We start from the raw sequence: 22,813 nt of genomic DNA on the forward strand, positions 1-22,813 counted from the left end.
TTATTACATGTAATTTTTATTGCAACATGATCTGATGCAATTTATGTTTTTCTGCATTTGATTGTAAGGTATTTATGTCCTAGTACATGGTCAATTTAGGTATAGGTGCCATTTACTTCAGAGAAAAAGGACATGAAGTCTATGGAAGCATCTAGATGTCATTGAAAGGATGCTGGGTCTAGAGTTAGGAAATCTGCCTTCTAGTTCTAAATCAGCCCCTTTACCTCTGTTTCTCATCATAAGGCTGCTGGGATTATTTCTCTCCCTACAAACCAAATTTCTAAATAGACTCTAGTCCAGTTAAAGGCAGGTTATTTACTATCGCTAGAGGGCAATAGATTTCCACTAGAAAAAGTTCATATAGGCCAGACCCAGGGGAAGTGGTCACTGAAGACAAACCAGACTGTCTTGGAATTCAGGCCTGGAAATTAAGGAAGCAGATATCTGAGGAATTTATGGACCAGGCTTTCCAAGGGACCCCAAAGAATTCCCATTCATTGACTCCTGATGAGATTCTCACTCATTTTCTTCCATTTTTCTTTTTAATATAAAAAAAATTATAAACTTAACAGACACATTCAAAAGAAAAAATCAGAAGACTGCACCTGAAATGATGAACTGCAATTAAGTACAGTTTGGTTTTATAAGTATGCATTAAATTTAATAAATCAGCAGCAAAATTGCCCAATTTGTGTCCCCTTTTGAACTCTTCTGTTTTGTTTTGTGTATTTTTCATGTTGTATTGGTATTCTTTTTTTTCCCGCATCTTCATCACTTCCCACTAACTTGTGTCCCACTCTCTGATAAACTAAGCAAAATAAGTCCATTGGCCAGGTATGAAAAAGAAGATCTTGGTCTTCAACCTTAATCTTTGCTATGAGTCAGAAGGCATGCTCACAGAGCCTGGCAGAAAGCTGGTGTTCAATAAATGCTTTTTTTTAATTGGCTCATGCATCATTGTCCTTATGAAGCCCTGATTATTTAATACTTTGATCAGAGTTTTGGAGTCTTTCAAAGTTCTTTTCCTTTGCATTATTGTGAACTTTATGTAAACATAATTATTCTAATAATTTCTCATTACATTATATATTTGAATGAAGTCTTCCCTGCATTCTTCATGTTCAGTATTTCTGATAGTGTGCTGATAGTTCATTATTCATATACTATAATTATTCAGTTATTCCCTAATTAATGAATACTTACTATTTTTAGTTCTTTGCTAGACAAGTGTTATATGATTTTGCTTTGCTTATTTGTTTTTCCCTATTTCCCCATCCCTTTGGATATACATATATATATATATATATATATATATATATATATATACATACACACACACATCCACTCTGGTGATATTGCTGGGTCAAAGAGTATATACAATTAAATGACACTTTCAATATAGTTGTAAGTTATTTTCTGAAAATGGTTGGAAGAGTTTACAAGTCCACAAACACTGCATTAATATGCTTTTCCTTTTACTTATTTTTATAGGACTATCTGTTATTTTCAAGGTTTCATAAAATTAAAGGGAAAACGGAAGAAGGAACTTGGGATCTATATAGAACAGGGGTTAGTAATTTTGCAGAAGTGTGGTGTCAAATCAGGGAGATATCTGCTCCAAATGGACAAGAAGTGTGAGGAAGTTCCCCTCCTTTCCTCCCTCTCAGCTATGTATTTTACCAATTAAAAATTCTTTCAGAATAACAAGGTCCTCATAAAAATACAAATTCTCTTTGAAAGCTAAACATTTCAGTTATTCATACTTGAACAAATATATATTGAATTATTTTAAGCAGGAGTCATTGTGCTAAGAGAGTGGGGCTACAATGATGAATAAAGCATAGTACCTACCCTCAAAGAGCTTACAGGCTAGAATGGGAGATAAGGCACCTATAGATGAGGCAAAACAGTATTAAAAAGTACCACAAGAAAGGTATGAATATGGGGGCAGTTAGGTGGCTCAGTGAATAACGCATTGGCCCTGGAGTTAGAAGGACCTGAGTTCAAATCCAACCTCAAACACTGAATACTAATTTAGCTGTGAGATCTTGGGCAAGTCACTTAACCCCTTTGCCTTGCCAAAAAAAAAGAAAAAGAAAAGAAAAAAAAAGAAAAGAAAAGAAAAAAGAAAGGTATGAATAGAATAAAATGCTAGTCAGGTTTGTAGATGAAGAAATCACTCCTTGAGGTGGGGAGATAGAGGTAGTTGGACCCCTGAAGGATAGGTAGGATTTCAGCAAGCATAAACCAGCTGGTCCCCAAGGCTGAAATATACTTGCTTCACAGAATCTTTCCCTTCCTTCAAGATGCCATTCAAAGATCATCTTTTGTAAACTTTTTTTTTTAATCCACTCTACTATCTGTTCTGATTTTTGGTTAAGTTCATCCATTCATATTCAAAGTTATGATTATTGTGTATTTTCTTCCATTCTATTTTTCCTCTCCCTCTCCCTCTCCCTCTCCCTCCCTTTCACCCTGTCCCTCTTTACCAATGATTTCAGTATTTTGCTTCTGATCATTGCCTTTCCCAATCTACCCTCCCTTTTTGTCGATATCCTCCACACCCTTTGTTAACCCTCTCCCTTCCTTCCTTTATACTGGGATGATAGATTTCTATATCCAAATGATGATGGGGTTTTTTTTATCCAATTCTGATGAGAGTAAGGTTCAAGAAATTTTCAAGTAGGGCCGCTAGGTGGCGCAGTGGATAGAGCACCGGCCCTGGACTCAGGAGTACCTGAATTTAAATCCGACCTCTGGCAATACTTACCTAGCTGTGTGGCCTTGGGCAAGTCACTTAACCCCCTTTGCCTTGCAAAAACCTAAAAAAAAATTCTCAAGCTTTCTGGATTCCCCCCTCCCATTACTAGTACCCTCCCTAATTACTTTGTATTTATTTTGTATTTATTCTAATATATTAATGTTTGCACCTGTTGTGTCCTTTCATTGTAAGTTGTTAGAATGGATTTTCATTTTTTGTCTTTGTTTTCATCTTTGGTATATAATAGGCATTTAACAAATTCTGTTGATTGTTGAACATACCTACCCAATATGTACCTATGGACCCCTTTGGGGTACCTTGGAAAATAGGAACATACATACCCCTTTTGGATAGAGTGCTCTACTCTATCAGGAAAAACTCAATTTGAAGTCAGTTTGGAACTCAGAATGGGGATTGAAAAGAATATACCTTTTTCTCTGCAGTACATGGCACCTATACCAAAACTGACCATATACTAGGGCATAAAAAACTTATAATCAAATGCAGAAAGGCAGAAATAATAAATGCATACTTTTCAGATCATGATGCAGTAAATGTAATAGAGGACCATGGAAAGATAAACAAAAAATTAATGGGAAACTAAATAACTTGACTTTAAAGAATGAGTGAATAAAACAACAAATCATAGAAATAATCAATCATTTTATCCAAGAAAATGATAACAATGAGATATCATACCAAAGTTTATGGGATGCAGTTTTTAGGGCAAAGTTTATTTCTCTAATTGCTTATGTGAATATAATAGAGAAAAAGAACAATAAATTAGGTATGCAACTACAAAAGCTAGAAAAATAACAAATTAAAGATCCCCAATTAAATACCAAATTAGAAATACTGAAAATCAAAGGAGAGATTAATAAAATTGAAAGCAATAAAACCATTGCTTTAATAAATAAAACTAAGAGTAGGTTTTATGAAAAAGCCAATAAAATAGATAAATCTTTGGTTAATCTGATTTTTTTAAAAAAGAATACCAAATTACTATTATCAAAAATGAAAAGGGTAAACTCACCACCAGTTCAAATTAAAGAGAAAATCTGGAGCTATTTTGTACCAACTATATGCCAATGAATTTGATAATTTGAGTGAAATAGATGAATATTTACAAAAATACAAACTAGCTTGATTAATAGATGAAGAAATAAAATACTTAAATAACCCCTTTTCAGAAAAAGACCAAGAAACCATCAATAAACTCCCTAAGAAAAAGTCTTCAAGTCTAGTTGGATATTACAAGTGAATTCTATCAAACATTTAAAAACAATTAATTCCAATTCTACATAAATTATTTTTTAAAAAGGGTCAATTGATTGTTGAGTGACTTTTTGAATAGAGTGCCAAACTCTTTCAGGAAGAACTCAGTTTGGAGTAGGCCTCAGACTTTTAATTGTTGTATGAGCCCAGGCAAATAAGTTAACCTCTTAGCTGCTGTTCTTTAGAACCTACCTCTTAGGATAGAGAGGGTCTGAGGAGAAGCCAGAGATGCTAAATTGATTGACTGATGTTTGCCTTTCGTTTTGGAAGGATGACTACTTTGGAGGTTAGAGCACTAGGAACCCAGGACACGTAAGGTTTGGAGCTTTCCTCTCCTTTGCCAGCTAGTCAAAGTGGACCACTACCCACCTCAATTTGAAGTAAAGAAGAGGCAAGAAGCTGTACAACAGTGGTTATCAGACTCTTCTTTTTTTTTAAATAATATTAAGTCACTTCAATTTCTAATATGGTCAGATTTGATTAGACATAACCAACATAAACAAGAGTTCTTTTGAGGGAGGGTCCTCAATAATTTTTTTTTTTTAGGTTTTTGCAAGGCAAACAGGGTTAAGTGGCTGTCTTGGTGACTGAAGAAAAAGCCAACAAACAAGCACTTGAATTAAATTTTAGTGAGGGGTTGCTGTGCTAAGTCATCAGTCTCACTTTCTGGGTCCAGTAGCCAGATATGAGTCAAGAGGACTGGAAATGACCCTGAATTGGATGGGAGACCTTGAGCTTTTTAAGCTAGGTCTTTTCCTGGTCTCTGAAATAAGGCCAAGCCTATTCAGTCATTAAGGTTAGGTTTGAAGATAAGATAGCTGAGGAAATCTTAAAGTTGTTATATAAATGGTAGCCATTGTTTTGATTGATTATTGGATAGGGACACATAATAAATGCTTATTCCCTCCCTTTCCCTTTTGCCCAGGGGCACATGGCCACTAAATAACTGAGGTCGAATTTGATCTCAGGAGATCTTTCTGACCTCCATACAGTTTACAGAGTCCAGGCTCTGAAGGCAGGAGGACCTGAGCCTCAGACACTTTAAGCCTTGTAACCTTGAGCAAGTCACTTGACTCTGATTGTCTCAAAACAGACCATCTCCAGTTGTCAGAAATACCTCCTGAGTTCAATCCGACTTCAGTTATTTAGTGGCTGTGTGACCCTGGGCATCCATCCTCATCTTCACTGAGTAGGGGACAAATACCTCACTAAAAAGAACTATTAGTAAAGGGGTAGCTTCAGGGAAAAAAAATCATAAGATGTGCCCCCAAGGGGTTTAGATTAGGGCAGGAGTAAGAAAACTACAGACCAAATTCTAACTAAGCCTTATAAATGGGCAGAATTTGGTTTACAGGGTCAGGGCTTTACTGACCCCTGAGGAGAAGGTAGGGTATATATAAGTTAGTAGTAGGAGATAAGGCTAGAAAAATTAAGCCAGAAAGGTTTAAATGAGTTTGAACTTTATCCTATGCAGGCCATAGCCAACCATGAATCTTTGAGCATCTTCTGTAGTTTTAGTTCACAGAACAGAGACCAAAGAGTGACATGAAGAAGGCACCACACCAATAGGCTGAGAAACAAAAGATCTTGGATAAACTGACAATGTAAAGCTAGCTTTCCTCCCCATCTCCTGTTCTATTGTATGTAGGTGATTAAAAACCTCAGCTTTGGGCTTTGTATTTTACTTCCTTCTCTACCTAGTCTCCTTTTCCCTCAGCAGTCAGATCATACAAAAGTAACCAAATAAGCCCTGATCTCTTATACTCAGTACCAAAATAGGGGCTTTACCAAGGAAACTAAAAACTCAATCTATAACTTCCCTCCTTCCTCCCCCCACAAACACTAAATTTATTTTGCAAATATTTTGTCTATATTTTCAATTTATTTACCTCCACATTTGCTTTACCCAAATAATTCAACCACCTTGAGTGCAGAGACTTTTATTTTGTCTTGGCATCTTTGGTACCTAGTTTGGTGATTGGTACAGAGTAGGCTTGTTAAAATGAATTGAATTGGATTGCATTGCATACACACACACACACACACACACACACACACACACACACACACACACACAAAGAAAAAAGCTCCCTTATACAAGGCCCCATGATTTGTAGAGAGACAAAAAGATATTTTTTTCCCTTCATGAGTTCTGGGGCTGATGAATCTATCCTGATAGGTTGAACTGAGGAGAGAGGAAAAACTGCCTTATTTCTAGTAATAATATAAGGTTTTGGCGAAAATTTGGAGACCTCTGAAGAGAAGGACTTGAATCCTGGTGACATATACTTTATGTATCAGTCGAGCTTCCTTAAATGGCAAATTTTTCAGTCTTATTGTTCTCAAACATAGTTATGTGTGTATATATTTTTTTTGTTCAATTGAATTGAACTCTACCTACCTTCTCTTCCTCCTCCCCCTCCCCCACCCCACCTAGGATTTAGACAACATAGTAGAAAACATTGGCCTGGGAGTCAGAAAACCTGCTGTTTAGACCTGATTCTACCAACACTGACCCTGAAGGAGTTATTTAATGATTTCTGTTACTTTCCCTATGTGCTAAATTGGCATAAGAATGGCCTCCCCACCTCTGTCTCCTGATCAAAATCAATCAATCCACCAGTTGGAGCATATGACCTCTAAGGTCCCTCCTTCCTGCTCAAACATTCTGTCACCTGGTGTATTCATAGAATGTTACAGAAGGAAAGCTATTAAGTAAGAGCCTTTTGGCCCTATGTACTAGGCTGGAGGGAGAGAGGAAAGAGGCTACAGAACAGGTTCATTGTCCCTGCTCTCTTGAAGTTCAGTGCATAGGTGAAAATCCTTTGAAAAGTCAAAACAAAAGAAACCATGTTATATAAACATAACCAAACATTTTGGATCTTTGATATTTTGATATTATAGTATGTAATATAGCTACTCTCTAAGAGGAGAGCGAAAAGCTGTGGTCAAAGAAAAGCTTTATAATATTAATAGATTTTTGGACTCTGTTTGCAATAATTTCACCCTAGGGCAGGGGTTCTTAACCCAGGATCCATGAAATTCTTAGAAAGGTTCAGGAGGCCCATTATCACCACTACTATTCAATATTGTATTATAAATGTTAGCATCAGCAATTAGAGAAGAAAAAGAAATTGAAGGAATTAGAATTGGGAAGGAAGAGACAAAACTCTTACTCTTTGCAGATGACATTGATGGTCTACCTAGACAATCCCAAGAAATCATCCAAAAAACTACTGGAAACAATTAGCAATTTTAGCAAAGTTGCAGGTTATAAAATAAACCCTCATAAACCCTCAACTTTTCTTTATATGTCTAGCAAGATACAGCAGGAAGAGCTAGAAAGAGAAATCCCATTCAAAGTAACCTCAGACAATATAAAATACTTGGGAATCTATTTGCCAAGACAGACTCAGAATCTTTTTGAAAACAATTATAAAACACTTCTCACACAAATTAAATCAGATTTAAATAACTGGGCAAATATCAACTGCTCATGGATAGGTAGAACTAATATAATAAAAATGACAATTCTACCAAAACTAAACTATCTGTTTAGTGCCCCATCAATCAAAATTCCAAAAAATTACTTTAATGAGTTAGAAAAAGTTGTAAGTAAATTCATATGGAGAAATAAAAAGTCAAGAATTGCCAGGAGCTTAATGAAAAAAAGTGTAAAAGAAGGTGGCTTAGCCCTACTTTATCTAAAATTATATTATAAAGCATCAGTCATCAAAACTGTTTGGTATTGGCTAAGAAAATAGAGTGGTGGACCAGTGGAATAGACAAGGTGTAAAAGCAGGAGATGATTACAGTAATCTGCTGTTTGATAAACCCAAAGAGTCCAACCATTGGGATAAAAACTCCCTCTTTGATAAAAACTGCTGGGATAATTGGAAGTTAGTATGGAAGAAACTTAGATTAGACCAACACCTCACACCCTTTACCAAGATAAGATCCAAATGGTTACAGGACTTAGACATAAAAAACAATACTATAAGCAAATTAGAAGATCAAGGATTAGTTTACCTGTCAGATCTATGAAAAGGGGAGCAGTTTATGACTAAGGAAGAGTTGGAGAACATCAACAAAAACCAATTAGATGATTTTGATTGCATTAAATTAAAAAGCTTTTGCACAGATAAAACCAATGTAACCAAGATCAAAAGAAATGTAGTAAATTGGGAAACAATCTTTACAACTAATCATTCTGACAAAGGACTCATTTCTAAAATACACAGAGGACTGAGTCATATTTTTAAAACAAAAAAGCCATTCCCCAATTGACAAATGGTCAAAGGATATGCAAAGGCAATTTACAGATGAGGAGATCAAAGCAATCCTTAGCCATATACAAAATGCTCTAAATCATTAATTATTAGAGAAATGGAAATTAAAGCTTCTCTGAGGTACCACCTCACACCTCTCAGATTAACCAATATGACCAGGAAGGATAATGATCATTGTTGGAAGGGTTGTGGGAAATCTGGGACATTGTTACACTGTTGGTGGAGCTGTGAGCTCATCCAACCCTTCTGGAGAGCTATTTGGAATTATGCCCAAAGGGCAACAAAAATGTGCATACCCTTTGACCCAGCAATAGCACCTACTGGGTCTATACCCTGAAGAGATGATGAAAAAGGGTAAAAACATTACTTGTACAAAAATATTTATAGCAGCCCTGTTTGTGGTGGCAAAGAATTGGAAATGAAGTAAATGTCCTTCAATTGGGGAATGGCTTAGCAAACTGTGGTATATGTATGTCATGGAACACTATTGTTCTATTAGAAACCAGGAGGGACGGGATTTCATGGAAGCCTGGAGGGATTTGCATGAACTGATTCTGAGTGAGATGAGCAGAACCAGAAAAACACTGTACACCCTAACAGCAACATGGGAGTGTTTTTCAACCTTGAAGGACTTGTTCATTCCATCAGTGCAACAATCAGGAACAATTTTGGGCTGTCTGCAAAGGAGAGTGCCATCTGTATCCAGATAAGGAGCTGTGGAGTTTGAACAAAGTTCAAGGACTATTCCCTTTAATTTAGAAAAAAACCAGCTATCTTATTGTCTGATCTTGTCACCTCTTAGACTTCTCTTCTCTTCTTTAAGGATATGATTTGTCTCTCATCACACCCAATTTGGATCAAGGTACAACTTGGAAACAAAGTAAAGACTGACAGAGTACTTTCTGGGTGGGGGGAGGGAAGCAAGATAGGGGGGAAAATTGTAAAATTCAAATAATATCTTTAATAAAAATTAATTTAAAAAATTAATTAAAAAAGAAAGGTTCAGGAGTTCCAAGAATTTTTTTTAAAGTTTGGAAAACTATTTTAATATAATATTTTTTTTGTTATCTTATGTATTATATGTTATACATTTAAAAACATTATTCTGGAGTCAGGTAGGTGGTGCAATGAATAGAGCACTGTCCCTGGAGTCAAGGAGGATCTGAGTTCAAATTGGAACTCAGACACTTGCTAGTTGTGTGACCCTGGGCAAGTTATTTAACCCTGATTGTCTCAAAAAATATAAACAAATATAAACATTACTTTGAGAAAGGATACATAGAAGTCTTAGGTCCATAATACACAAAAAATGTTAAGAATCCCTGTCCTAAAGTCTATTTTCTTATTCTCTTTGTAGTGGTGATCTCTGATTTTCTCAATTCACTTTCTCTAACCCACTCACAACCCTGACTTTCTACTCCCCTTCTCTGTTCTTTATCTTTTTTTTATGAAAAGGAAGAAAAGAATAGAAGTCAGATGGAAGGAAAAGTTAAGGGAAATATATTGACTAGATGGTAGACTGTAGTATATTGTAGTGAAAAGACCAGTTGACTGGAAGTTAGTAGATCTGGTTCTAGTTCTGGCTGTCTGACTCTGAAAAGATTATTTAATCCCTTTGAGATTTCATTTCCTATTCCTATCCAGTAAAATGAGAGGGTCTGTCAATAAATATTTAAGATTGTTTATTTCAAGTCTTCTTGACTCCAGAACTGCACATATAAATGCAAGTTAAAATTTTAAAAAGAGAGTTCTTATCCTAAGGAGCTTACAATTTAATGGGGAAGACAGCCCACAAAAGGAAAATGAAGATGGTGAATGAAGGGGGGGAGAGGCCCACAAAAACAATGTAGCTGGTGGAAAATGGGGATAAGTTCAAGCTAAATTCCTTCTTTAAATAGAGGCCCTGGAGCCCAGGGTTTGCTCTACAGTCCAACAGTCCAGTCAAAGAGGTCAAGGATACTTATGAAATGTGAGGACCAGGAAGACTCAATCTTGCACCATATGGATATTTCTCAATGATGAGTTTTCTGGGGAAAGAAGGAAAGATGGAAAGTTTCAAAGAAGACCAAAAGCATTGTGAGAAGTAGGAAAAAGAAGTGGACTTAGTGATTTCCAAGAGGCCTTCTTTCAGTTCTAAGTCTATGACTCTAGAGACCCCATGCCCTCAAAACAGATAGTCCATGGTTTTTAGTCATTTCTAGATTCTTAATTTTAGATTCTTATTCATTCAATCTACTTTAAGGAGGAAAAGAAGCCTGGAGGGGGGTTACTTGATTACTCCCTTTGTGACTCTGAATCACCATTCTGAGTGGTAGCTGGAGCAATGACCATAGGTGTCCCAGCAGGAAACCATGTGGTTTGGTTTTGAAACCAGGAGATTTGGCAGAAGACAAAAATACCTCCCAATTAGCACTGAGTTAGCTCACTGCTATGTGAGTGAATGTGGGTTCATGTGTGATAATACTTGCATTAGTGACTTCAGATTAGAGAATAAGCCTGTAGAATTTTCAACTTCACATTTATGTTCAAGGCTTGGTGCTTTATGCCCAATAGGGATATTGTGAGACTCAATTGACTTAACATTTATAACACTTTGTATAGTCCTCACTTAATTCTTTTTTCCCTTTTCTTTCCCCTTTCATCTATATAAACTGAATTCATCTTTTCTATGGAAATCTTAATCACCATAGCTTTCAGTTCCTTGTCTGAACTCCTAAAACAGTTATCTGTATCACTGATTTGACAAGTAATCATAACTCTCTTGTTGCTTCACTTGTCCACATATTGTGTGCCCCACATCCCTCCAACCCTTGGAGGACAGGAACTTTTTTGTTCATCTTTGTATCTTTCAAAGCAACTAAAATAAGGGGCCTTTCAAATAATAGTGTGGCTCTGGTTGACAAAGAGACCTAGGCTTAGTCCCAGATCTGTGACTTCCCAGCTGAATCACTTTGTTAAAGTAAGAAATCTACTTCTCTCTGGACCTCACTTTTCTTGTCTGTAAAGTGACAAGGACTGAACTAGATGATCTTGAAGCCTCCCTCCAGCTCTGGTGTTCCCTGTTCCTTCCAGTTCTAATACTCTATAACCAGTAAGTGCTTAATAAATATTTGTTGAATGAACAATGAAAGAGTTTGAATTCAAGAGACTGTGCCAGGAATGAAAGCATATCAAACTGGAGCTCCCTCAGTCATCATCATGGGGGCTGATAAATAGGCAATGAGTTCTGGCTTTGGGTCAGACACTCTTTGAGGTCTTGTGCAAAATGTCCTGAAAACACATTTTTTCCACCCTGACAGTGTGTGGAGGAGGGGGCAGGGAAGCACTTTTTACCCAGCTGTTGATGACACCAGGAAGATGTCAATCCTATAAGTGGCACGAAATGGGCAGGCTGGCACAGAATCTTCTTTTTAAAAACACTCACATGTTTTGCTGTTGATTCTATTTTGCTCTTTTTTACAATTTCAGGTCTGACAGGTTTGTGGGGGCTGAGTGCCAACAAGGAGGGGAATGGGAAAATAATGGGGGGAAGGGACTCCTCCTAGCTCTACCCTGAATGCTGTCTCTTGGTTGCTGCACATTGAGCTCCCTTGTTTCAGGGTACCCCAGCTGCTTTGCTCCTGGGGGTAGGGTGGGGTAGGGCTGACTAGGCTTGAGGAGGAGAAGGAGGAAGGCTGGCAGAGGACACTTCCTGTTAGGGAAAATGAGTGACTCAGGGGTGGTAGGTGGCATTTTCACAGGGGTGGGGGTGGTGAAGGAGCAGAAAAACAAGCTCTATTGGTCAGGCCTTCTCTCCTCTTCTTCGTGGGAGGGGGGATCTATGTTTGTCCAGTCACAAATCTGTAAACATATTTTCATTCTTCCCACTTCTCAGGGCACCTTGATCACTCCACCCAAAACATCCTCACTACCATGACAAAAAGGAGCAAGAGTGGAAGGGAGAAGACTAAGGGTAAAAAGGAAGAAGCTACTTTTCATAGAAACCTAGGAGCTAGAACAATATTTTTCCCCATCTCCTGGAATAGAGATCTTCTGTCTATGTTTCATTTCCTGAGTGCCTCCCATTCTAAAAGTGCTGTATGACATTTTTTTTAAGTGAAAGAAAATTGAGAAGTGGTTTTTTTGTTTTTAAGAAATTTATAATCTTCCCCATTGCCTACTCAATAGTGTCTAAACTTCTTAGGCTAGTATTCCAGGATCTCCACATCAATCTTACCTGAAACAAATCTTTCACTTGGGTCAAATTGGTTTACTAATCATCCCCTCCCTGAAAATACCTTTTTCTAGTTCCTTTCATCATCTATTCTACCTAGAGTCCCCAACCTGGATCTCTGCCCTCAGTTTAAAATATCTCTTCCTCTCTGAAGTTTCCCCCCAACCAACTACCAATCGCCCTCAGGGGTCTCTCCTATAGTAGGTGGTGAAGCAGAAGAAATGTTGGAGTCAAGGAGACTTGGGTTTGAGTTACATATGAGATTTATAGCTATGTGACATGAGGCAAGTTCCATCCTTTCTGAGTCCCACTTTCCCTATCCACAAAAGGAATATGATAATACTTATGCTATATTTTTCAATATGTGAGAAAAAGCATTTTGTAAATTTTACATCATGGTAGAAACATGATTTGTTGTTATTTCTCCCTCTGAATTCCTAGAGTGCTCATATGACCTATACATATGCCACTCAGAATACCTTGCTTAGTGTTGTATTATTTTTTGCATGCAATTCCTATCTCTTAGCTTATAAACTCCTTGAGGCCAGAGACTGTTTCATATCTCCCTAAGTGCCTTCCCAGCAGAAAGTATGCTCAATAAATATTGAATGAATGAATGAATGCTCAGCTGACCTAGAGATTACAGGGCTGGGAAAGAAGGAGTTAGCCTCTAAATCTGATGGATGGGTGGAAGTACTTCACCCCAAGGCTAACCTTGCTTCTAACTACCATTTATTGCTGGTAAAAATAACCTTGTTAAAAGACAAAATAAAGGAGAATAGTATGAGCTCTTCTTCGTCTTTAGTCTCCATTGTTGATGGCATTTTGTATTGAACCAGATAAAGGTCTGGATAATTATTTGAAAATAGAAAATTTCTTTAGACTGATGGTAGCTGGAACCATGGAACCTGGGAAAGGATGGGGGAGTCTCTTGGCTCCCCATGATGAGTAATAAAACATTCCATCTTTTACAAATGAAGAAAACAATAACCAATAACCCTTCCTTTTTATGGCATCTATATTCAGTTATTGTTCATTTGTTTTTTCAGTTGTGTCTGATTCTTTGTAACCCTTTTAGGGTGTGATTTGCCATTTCTCTTTCCAGCTAATTTTATAGATGAGGAAATTGAAACAGAATTAAGTGACTTGTTCAGGGACATACAACCAGTGTCTGAGGCCAGATTTGAACTTGAGAAGATGAGTCTTCCTGACTTGATCCAGTGCTCTATTTTGTCACCCAGTTGCCCCATGGTTAACTTAAAAGAGAGGAAACCAGGGATAATAAAGGTTTTATGACTTGTTTATCATGCCAGGAATAAAGCCAGAACTTAAACCCAGGTCTCATTACCCTCCGGAGTACACTGCTCCTTTCCATTGCAGCCCTACATTCTACACCTAACCCTGTGAGCTCCCATCACTTCTGACCTTTATGCCTGTTCCAGTGGATGCCAATTAAGTTTCTTTCAAGGTCAACCCAGAACTCAGAGAATATTTACATGCCACACCTGAGAATCAGTATTGTAAATTTTATAAAGAATGCTTCCTTCTGTCTTAGAAACCCTCTGTGGGACTAGCTAGCCCTTTGACTATATTATGTGGCTTGTTGGGAAAAAGGATGAATATGCATGAATCTAATACTCAGAGTTGGGAGTTTTACACTTATAGGAAAAGATTTATTCTAAACCTTTAGTTGTTCAACTCAATTTTAAAATTCCTTGAGCCCCTAAAATAGGGATACTTAGTTCTGGAGAAAAGAAAGGTAGACAGGGAAGACAAAGCTTTGAAATACTCTGGTCTGAGGAATGCCAAGTTTGTTTAAAGGGGAACTAATGAGAATATCACTTGACTAGGATTCAAAAGATCTGGATTTGAAGCCTAGCTCTGTCAAGAAAACTTTTAAACTATTTGAGATGTTCCCAAATGTAGTAAGTTACTTTGGTAGATGGTGAGTTCCCTGTCCTGGAGAACTTCAAACTTGGGTTAGAAGGTCAGTTTGTAGGGGCGGCTAGGTGGCATAGTGGATAAAGCACTGGCCTTGGAGTCAGGAGTACCTGGGTTCAAATCTGGTCTCAGACACTTAATAATGACCTAGCTGTGTGGCCTTGGGCAAGTCACTTAACCTCATTTGCCTTACAAAAAAAAAGAGTTTAATAATTACCTAGCTGTGTGGCCTTGGGCAAGCCACTTAACTCCATTTGCCTGGCAAAAACCTAAAAAAAAAAAAAAAAAAGGTCAGTTTGTGATGTTATCAATGCTCCAGATGCCTGTTAGAGTAAATGACCTTATTTCCTTTATTTATTTGCTTTTGCCAGGCAATGGGGTTAAGTGACTAGCCCAAGGTCACACAGCTGAGTTAAGTATTACATATCTGAGGTCAGATATTAACTCAGGTCCTCCTGACTCTAGGACAGGTATCTATCTACTTCACCACCTAGCTAGATGTCATAGGGGATAGAGCACTGGCCTTGGAATCAGAAAGATGGGAAGTCAAATCCAGCACAGATACTTGATACTTATTAGCTGTGTGACTTTGGGCAAGTCACTTAAGCCTGACAACCTTGCATCCAAGGCCATCTCCAGTTGTCCTGATTCATATCTGGCCCACTGGACCCAGATGGTTCTGGAAGAGAAAATGAGGCTGGTGACTTAGCATAGCAACCCCTCACTCAAATCCAATTCATGTGCTTGTTGTGGCATTACCTCCCTGATGTCATGGTCTTCTTTCTTTGAAGGACAAAATATCAGAATAAATGACTTTGAGGTCCTTTCCCATTCTATGACTGATTACCTGTGACCCTAGGCAAGTTATTTCCTTTTCCTGAGTATAATTAATGATCTCATCAAGGTGTGTACTCTCTCCAAATGAACAGATGACAACCTATCAACCCCTCCTTATACTGGAAAAGGGAAAGTGCCCTGAACCATGACCCAGCAGACCCCCTTTTCCCTAATATGCTGCCATTCCAAACTAACTCTTCATTGCCATTTATTTTTGCAAAATATTTTTATTTACTTTGTTAAGCATTTCCCAATTTCATGTATGATAAAAATTTAACAATCATTTTTAAAAAAAATTATTTTCCAAAGTGATCTCCCCCTCCCACCTTGAGAAGGCAAGCAATTTTTCAGTTTTACATGTGAAGTCAAATTCATTGCCATTTCACTTCTATTGCAGATCCTCCCTCACACACGAACTGCCCAAATCAATCCAGTAGATAGTTTACCTTGAGCCCAGACAAAGCTGGCAGCTTGGTGCCAGAGTTCTACAACCTGCTGGGTGTTCTGACCACACCTTCCTCCTGGGCACTCCCTGATTCTCTCTGATGCCTCTGGAGAGTTTGGTAAGACAGACACACCTTGGGAATCTGGGAGGATAAAGGCTGAGGCGCTTCTGAGCGGTGGGTGAGGAGAGAAAGATGTCATATATTTAGGTGAAGGGAAATCTATGTAAAGTTTTTAAAAATATACGTGAACAAGAGAGTGACCTTAACAGGCGAGGTGGACAGATGGTACCCCCCAGCTGTCTCACCGTTAGAGTTGGCAGTTTTCTCTGCCCCCCAGCCCTCCATCCAATCTGACAATAGCTTGGGTGAGATCCAGTCCAGCTGAGGTGAGGGGAGATGGAGGCGGGGCTCAGGCCTGCCCCCCACCCCGAGGACTTGCGTATTCTTCACCTCCTGCACCACCGCCCCTCTTTCCACAACTTGGGGAATGCGGGAAATACCAGAGCGAGGGGCGGAGGGGCCGGCCTGGCTCGCTGGCTCTCCCCCTCCCTCTCCCCTGCCTCCCAGCCCCAGAACCAGGCAAGGCCCCGCCCCCGGGGCTCCAGGGTGGGCCGGGCCGGGCCGAGGGCGTGCCGGCTGCGGGGCGGGCTCCCAGCCCAGCCAGCTCCTCCGGGCCCAGGCGCCGCGGGCTTCCCGGGCTGGCAGCAGGCGGCGGAGGCGGACGCCGGACGGACAGCGGACACTGCCCGCTCTATGGAGAGGGCCCCCGGGCTCTGAGAGCGCGGCGCGCGGGAGGCGAGCTCGGCCCCGGGCTTGGTGGGCCAGGGTCCGCGTCGGGGGCTGCGCGGGAGGCTGAGCCGGTCCCCTCCGCCGCCGCCATGGGGGACGTGCTGTCCACGCACCTGGACGACGGCCGGCGCCAGTACATCGCAGGTGAGCTCCCCTCGGAGTCCCGCCCCAGCCCCCGCCGGGGGGCCCGCCACCCCGCCGGCTTTTTTTCCTTCCCATCCTCCCTCCCCACTCTCCCGCCCTGTGGCTCCCCGCCCCCCGCCGGGCTCCCGGGCCCGGGCTGGCTTCCTCCAGGGTGAGCGCCCAGCGCCGTCCCCCGGGGGCCCGCTCCTGCTATTAGGTCCCCGGGTCGGTGGCCGGGACTCGGGCCCAGCTTCTCTCCGGCTCTTCCCTCCTTGCAGGCTCCGGACGGACTGGTGGCTCCTACCAGGCTTTACTGGCCCGGCCCCGGGGCCGCCTCCTGCAGGCTTCCCCTTCTGCTCCGAGCCCTTATCCCTGGGGCTGCCAGCGACTTGGGAACGTCCCTGTCAAACTTGCTGAGGGCCAGCGGAACATACTTTTTTAATAACGGTCAGCAGCAGGGCTGGACAGTCAGCCTCTTCTCACAGCCCCATTGAATCCTGCCACGCTTCATCATTCTTGCCCTTCCTGCCAAGCTCCTTAGCGGCAAGTCCCATCTCCTTCCTGGAGCCTTCCTTGACCACTTCCTAGCCCTCGTTCTTGGGAGTTATCATCTTGTAAATCTGTGTCCTCTTCAGTAGACATTTATAGTGGCCGTTCAGGAAATGTCGGTACAGGGATCTTACCGGTCCTGGACTCTTAGGGAGCTTCACAGATACTTCTGACTCCCTCGGCCAAGTCTTCTAGAAGATGAGGATGAGGAAATAGTGTAAATGAATGTTAGCTGCTGTGCCATGACTTCCATAGATGAGTTTTCTCCACCCTCCCCACTCAGTCTTCCAGAGGAAGGAGGGTGTGGTGAGTCCGGGTGCTTCGGGGTGCCACTGTGGGTGGAAGCTGCTTTGGGTCCTTCCAAGGTCTGAAGGCTGCCTGCTAACATTCCAGTCCCCAGTTTTTCTGAGAACCCAGAATACAGACTCAGGAGACTGGAATGTGGGACAGACACCATCCAAGCAGAACCCCATAGAAATTCCAGGGTAGCTGATTTTTCCTAACCAGCTGTAGATACTTTCTACCAATTTGATATAAATGCATTTCTTAGGACCTCAGCCCATAACATTTTAATTTTCCTTCAATAAAATATCTACAAAAGGTATGCCTATTATCCTAAGACCTCTCAAGGAGCTTGGAGGAGTTGAATTGTGTGATACCAGACAGAAAATGATAGGGCCACAAAGGAGGGATGAACAAGTCTCTAGGAAACACAAAGCAGAGGTATTATTCCCAAGGCTCCTCTTCTGTCCAAGCTAAAGGGACTTTTGTTGAGGTCCAGTTCTACTGAGATCTGTTTATGCAGAGCCTGCCCTGGGGAGGTGGAGAGGAAAGAGAGGGTTTATCTCAAGTTCTCTCTCTCTCTCCCCACCTGCCCCCCATGATACCAGTTGAATGTGCTTTGCTGAAACCAGTATAGAGTATAGGGAGGCCTTTTCCAAGGACCTGCTTTTCTTCAGCACTAGTTAATAACCCTCCTTCAAATGCCTCAAATTCCTGGTCCAGCCCCACCTGGGGCTGAAGTCTGAAAGGGGCTAGGGGAATGTAGGATCTAATGCTTTACCTCCCACTGATCTGAGCAACCTTGGAAATGCTGCTTTCAGAGACAAGGGGCCATTTCATCCCCTTAGGGTCCCATAGACTCTGTCTCTCTCATGACTTCTCCTTTGGGGATACTTTCATTTCAGCAATGAAACTACCAAAAAACTACCCTATGTAGTGTTTCCTTTTCCAGCCCTTTTTAAAAGCCACCTTTAGGAGCATCCCTTTCCATAAATGTCAGGACAATATTTGCTATCCTGAAGATTGGTTTCCTAGGATAGGTTTTCCCCCCCAATAAACACCACAGCAGGTGAAAGGCAGGCAGCAAGTCCTGGCAAAGGTCAGGAGCTTTCCAACTGTTGATAATGCTTTGTTTATTCAGTCTCTTTCATCCATGGATTTCAAAGCATCTTACAAGCATCAGCTTGCTTACCCATCAGTATCCATGTGGGGTAAATGACAGACCTGATCCCTTTTTAAGGATCCTGGAATCAGGTAATGAACCTACCATTTCTCCCAAGTGTGGGTGTCCCAAGCTAGCCTCTCCCCTACCTCTCCAAAAGTTGGCATTTCAACCTCATAGCAACAAAAGACTCTTGATGTTGGTATTCTCATGACTTCTCTTCAGGGATAGCAGCCCAGCTTTTAACTTCTATTATACCATAGAACTCTGAGAATGACCACTTGTCTGTATTTTACTTGGACAGTCAAACATAGTCTGTAGTTGATACTTAAAAAAAAAATCTCAGGTCAAGCTTATAAAGTAGGGGTTGTATGCTCCTGCAGCTTCTGGACCAAGCAAACTGCCTACATAGTAGTGGTAATGAGGATCGCTACTCAAACAGTCTTGTGTAAGAGAAAACAGACTTATTCTTTGTGGTATCAGAAGGCAGAATTAGGGCCAGTGAATGAAATTAACAGAGAAACATTTTGACTCAATATAAGGAAGGGCTTTTTAACAGAACCATCTAAAATAGGATACGAACTCCCTTGCAAGGTAATGAGTTCCCCATTACTGGAAGATACAGCAGAGAGTTGGTCTCCAGAGATTGGGCCATGGTTGTGAGGGAATGTAGGTAAGGACAGTGTTGTAGATGATTAATAAATGTTAGATGTAGATACATCTTTGAAGTATAAAAAAATTTAAAATTTTAATAAATATATCTTTTAAAAAATGTTTGCAGCTACAGGATTGTCCACAGATCTCTCTTGAGTAAAGGGCTGCCTGTGGTTTTTAACTTCATGTTCTCACTGTCCTAGAGATATGTGAGTGCCTAACTATCGACTTACTTAGGACCAGGAAACCACAATGAACAGGAAGTGATACCCAATGGACTGTTCAATGGGTGCAGTTGGGCCAGAAAAGTGAGGTTTGGCATTTGTCAGATGATTTGCCTTCACTATCTATGCCCAGATATTGATACCATCTTATTTTTGTGTGGTATTGCTTCTGTCACATAGCATTGTCACACTAGAGAGGTCTTTTTGATTGGTAAGTCTGGGCATGGATGTAGGTAAAAAAAAATCTTTTCATGTGCTAAATATTGGGGATACAAAATACAAAGGTGAGATAGTTCCTTCCTTCTTAGGAGGGAGGCATTTTCATTTGCTTTCCAAGTATAGAGGAGGCACAAATTTCTATACTATTCTGTATTCTCTAAAAAAAGCGTCTTACTAACAGACTGCCTTCTGTGGGGGTGGGGGGAGGGAAGCAAGATTAGGGGGGGAAATTGTAAAACTCAAAATAAATAAAATCTTTCTTGAATAAAAAAAAGCTTCTTAACCTGGGTCCATAAATTTTAAAAAATGTATTTTGATAACTTTCTCAATATAATCGGATTATCTTATTTTATTTATTTAAAAAACACTGTTCTGAGAAGTGGTCTATGAATTTCACTAGACTGCCAAAGGGATTGGTGTTTTTTTAAAAAGTTTTAAACCCCTACTTTACAGAATGATGATTCCCCCCAAAAAACCATAGAGTTGCAATACCCATCATGCTGGTTATGAGAACTAGGATGCATGTGATTTGTCTAACACAGAGTTAAGAATGAAAGGATCCAAATCTTACTTGGAGTTTGCACATAGTATGTGCTCATTAAATGTAAAATTGAGTTGAAATCTACCTCTTAATAATACCATTTTTAGAAGGAAATCTGTAATTAGTAAGTTGTTTTAGGACTATAATAGTCTTTTAATTTTTTTGTCTAGTCAACTTAATTGCCAGAGACAACATCTTTCTCATACCCACTTCTCCTCTACCTCCTCCCAACTCAGAAAAGCTTAATTCAACTTATCCAAGGTACCCTGCTCAGTGAACAAAATTGACTTTGGAGACAAGCCAAATGAGACTCTTGTACTGAAGGAAGAGGAGAGTATTAAGGGATTTGTCCTTGAGCAAGGAATTGCTAAAGTTCACTGACTTTGACCTCCCAAATGCACAGCTGCTTTAGGAGCAGATTGAAGGATTTGTAATCATTCAGTCCCTCCCCTCATCAACTGTAGCCATGATTAGTACAGAGTATCTTTGGGGATCTTCAGTGTGATAACTCAGAGACCCTAACCATGGAGGAGGGAGGGGCAATTTTATCTAACTGATACCTGTTCTATTGGGTGCTATGCCTGGGTAGATACCAGGCCCAAGACAGGCAAAGGAAGATAAAAGGACAGGCCTGCAGGGGCTGAGTGAAGAGGGGAGAGGGAATAGCCCATCATGTGTCAAAAGCTCTTGTATAGGTTGCACAAGTACATCACTCCCATTATTACTCATGTCTGAAACTCATGAACAATCTGCCTTTGACCAGGGCTAATCTCCTTCTGAACAGCCTCCTCCCCTTTCCCCTCCAGTGTAGCTCATGACTCATTTAACCTCGGGTCTCCTTGTAGCATCATCCTGTGGTTTCAAAAATTCCTGAGCAACATTTTAGATGCCCCCCCCCCAACCATTCAACTTCCCTGACTAGAGGAAGAAGGGTTTCTGTAAAAAGGGGTGGACTCAGCTTTAGGGAAGGATTAGGGAAGATGCCAAGGATTTAATACCATACAGGTGTGGCCAGTCAATAGTTGCTACTCATAGAATCCTAGAATCTAGGCTATAGATGTTAGAGGAGGGTGGAGAGAAGAGAAATGGATCGGTAGTGGCTCAGGACTATAAGGATCCGAGAAGACAGGAAACATAGGGTCAGTAAGTGTTAGCCATAAGAGTATGTGTGTCAGGAAATCTCAGATGTACCTAGGGCAAGTGTGCTTCATGAATGACTTTAAATCATGGGACACTCAGAAGAGAGGAGTGATTTGCTTGATTAGAAAGAGTGAACCTCTTTCTTAAGCAATTTGCTTCCTGGAGCCCAGGTCAGTGGTGATACAGTAAAGCACTCCACAAGCAGAGGCGAGGATAACAATAGGATCTGCACCTGGGATTTCACACAGGTGTAGGGAAGTTCCTGCTGAAGGATGTCTCTAGCAGCTTAGGTTGTTATCTCCTCTGCAACTTAAAAGCTTAGAGAATTATCCAAAGTAGTTTGAAGCTATGTGACTTGCTCGAAGTCACAAAACCAGTATTTGTCAGAGTCAGGACTTGAACCCACAGCATCCATACTTCAACCCCACTTAGAGAATGAGTGGAAAGAGCACTGATTTCAGAGCCAAAAGTCCTAGGTTCTAATTCTACTCTGACACTATGTGATCTTGGGCAAGATACTTAACTTCCTTGAGTCTCAGTTTTCTCATCTGTAAGTCATTAAGTGAACAAGCATTTATTTATTTATTTCTAATTAATTTCTTTCTTATTTTTCCAACTACAGATAAGGGTAGTTTTCTTTTCTTTTTCTTTTTTCTTTTGTTTTTGCAAGGCAATGGGGTTAAGTGACTTGCCCAAGGCCACACAGCTAGGTAATTATTAAGTGTCTAAGGTAGGATTTGAACTCAGATCCTCCTGATTCCAGGGCAGGTGCTCTATCTACCTACAATCATTTTTTTCTTACACTTTTTTTCCCCCTTCCCTACTCTCCCCCTTCTGCCTGACAGAAAGCAATGTAATATAGTCTCTTTTATCTATAACCATGCTAAACATAGATCTATATTAATCATGTTATTAAAGAAGAATCACATCCAGATAGAAGAAAAAATTAGAGAGAAATTTAATGACATAATTCATAAGAAACTTTTTTAAAAAATTGAAGATCGTAAACTTTGGTCTGCATTTAAACTCCACATTTCCTTTTCTGGATAGGGATAGTTTTCTCCTTCACAAGTTTTTAGTATTGTGTTTGATATTGTACTGTATATAAATGATCAAGTCCATCATAGTTGATCATCACCCTATGTTGCTGTTAGGGTGTAAAATGTTCTGCTCACTCCACTCAGCATCAGTTCATGCAAGTCTTTCCATATTATTCTGAAATTCTATCCCTCATGGTTTATTTTTTTGGTTGGTTGTTTTTTGACAAGGCAGTGGAGTTGAGTGACTTGCCCAAGGTCACATAGCTAGATAATTATTAAGTATTTGAGGTCTGATTTGAACTCAGGTCCTCCTGACTCTGTGCCACCT

General features: G+C 40.2%; 1 protein-coding gene across 1 annotated transcript in view; it reads left to right on the plus strand.

Moving 5' to 3' along the window:
- The first annotated feature begins 16,463 nt into the window (after positions 1-16,463).
- Positions 16,464-22,813, plus strand: part of NIBAN2 (niban apoptosis regulator 2) — a 105,025-nt gene continuing 98,675 nt past the window's right edge. Inside the window, exon 1 of the mRNA XM_074211112.1 lies at positions 16,464-16,695. Within this exon, the coding sequence (XP_074067213.1) occupies positions 16,641-16,695 (55 nt within the window). The 5' untranslated portion in view covers positions 16,464-16,640. The remainder of the gene's footprint in view (positions 16,696-22,813) is intronic.

The sequence above is a fragment of the Macrotis lagotis genome, chromosome 1, assembly GCF_037893015.1.
Source record: "Macrotis lagotis isolate mMagLag1 chromosome 1, bilby.v1.9.chrom.fasta, whole genome shotgun sequence".
In the NCBI taxonomy this organism is placed as follows: Eukaryota; Metazoa; Chordata; class Mammalia; order Peramelemorphia; family Peramelidae; genus Macrotis; species Macrotis lagotis.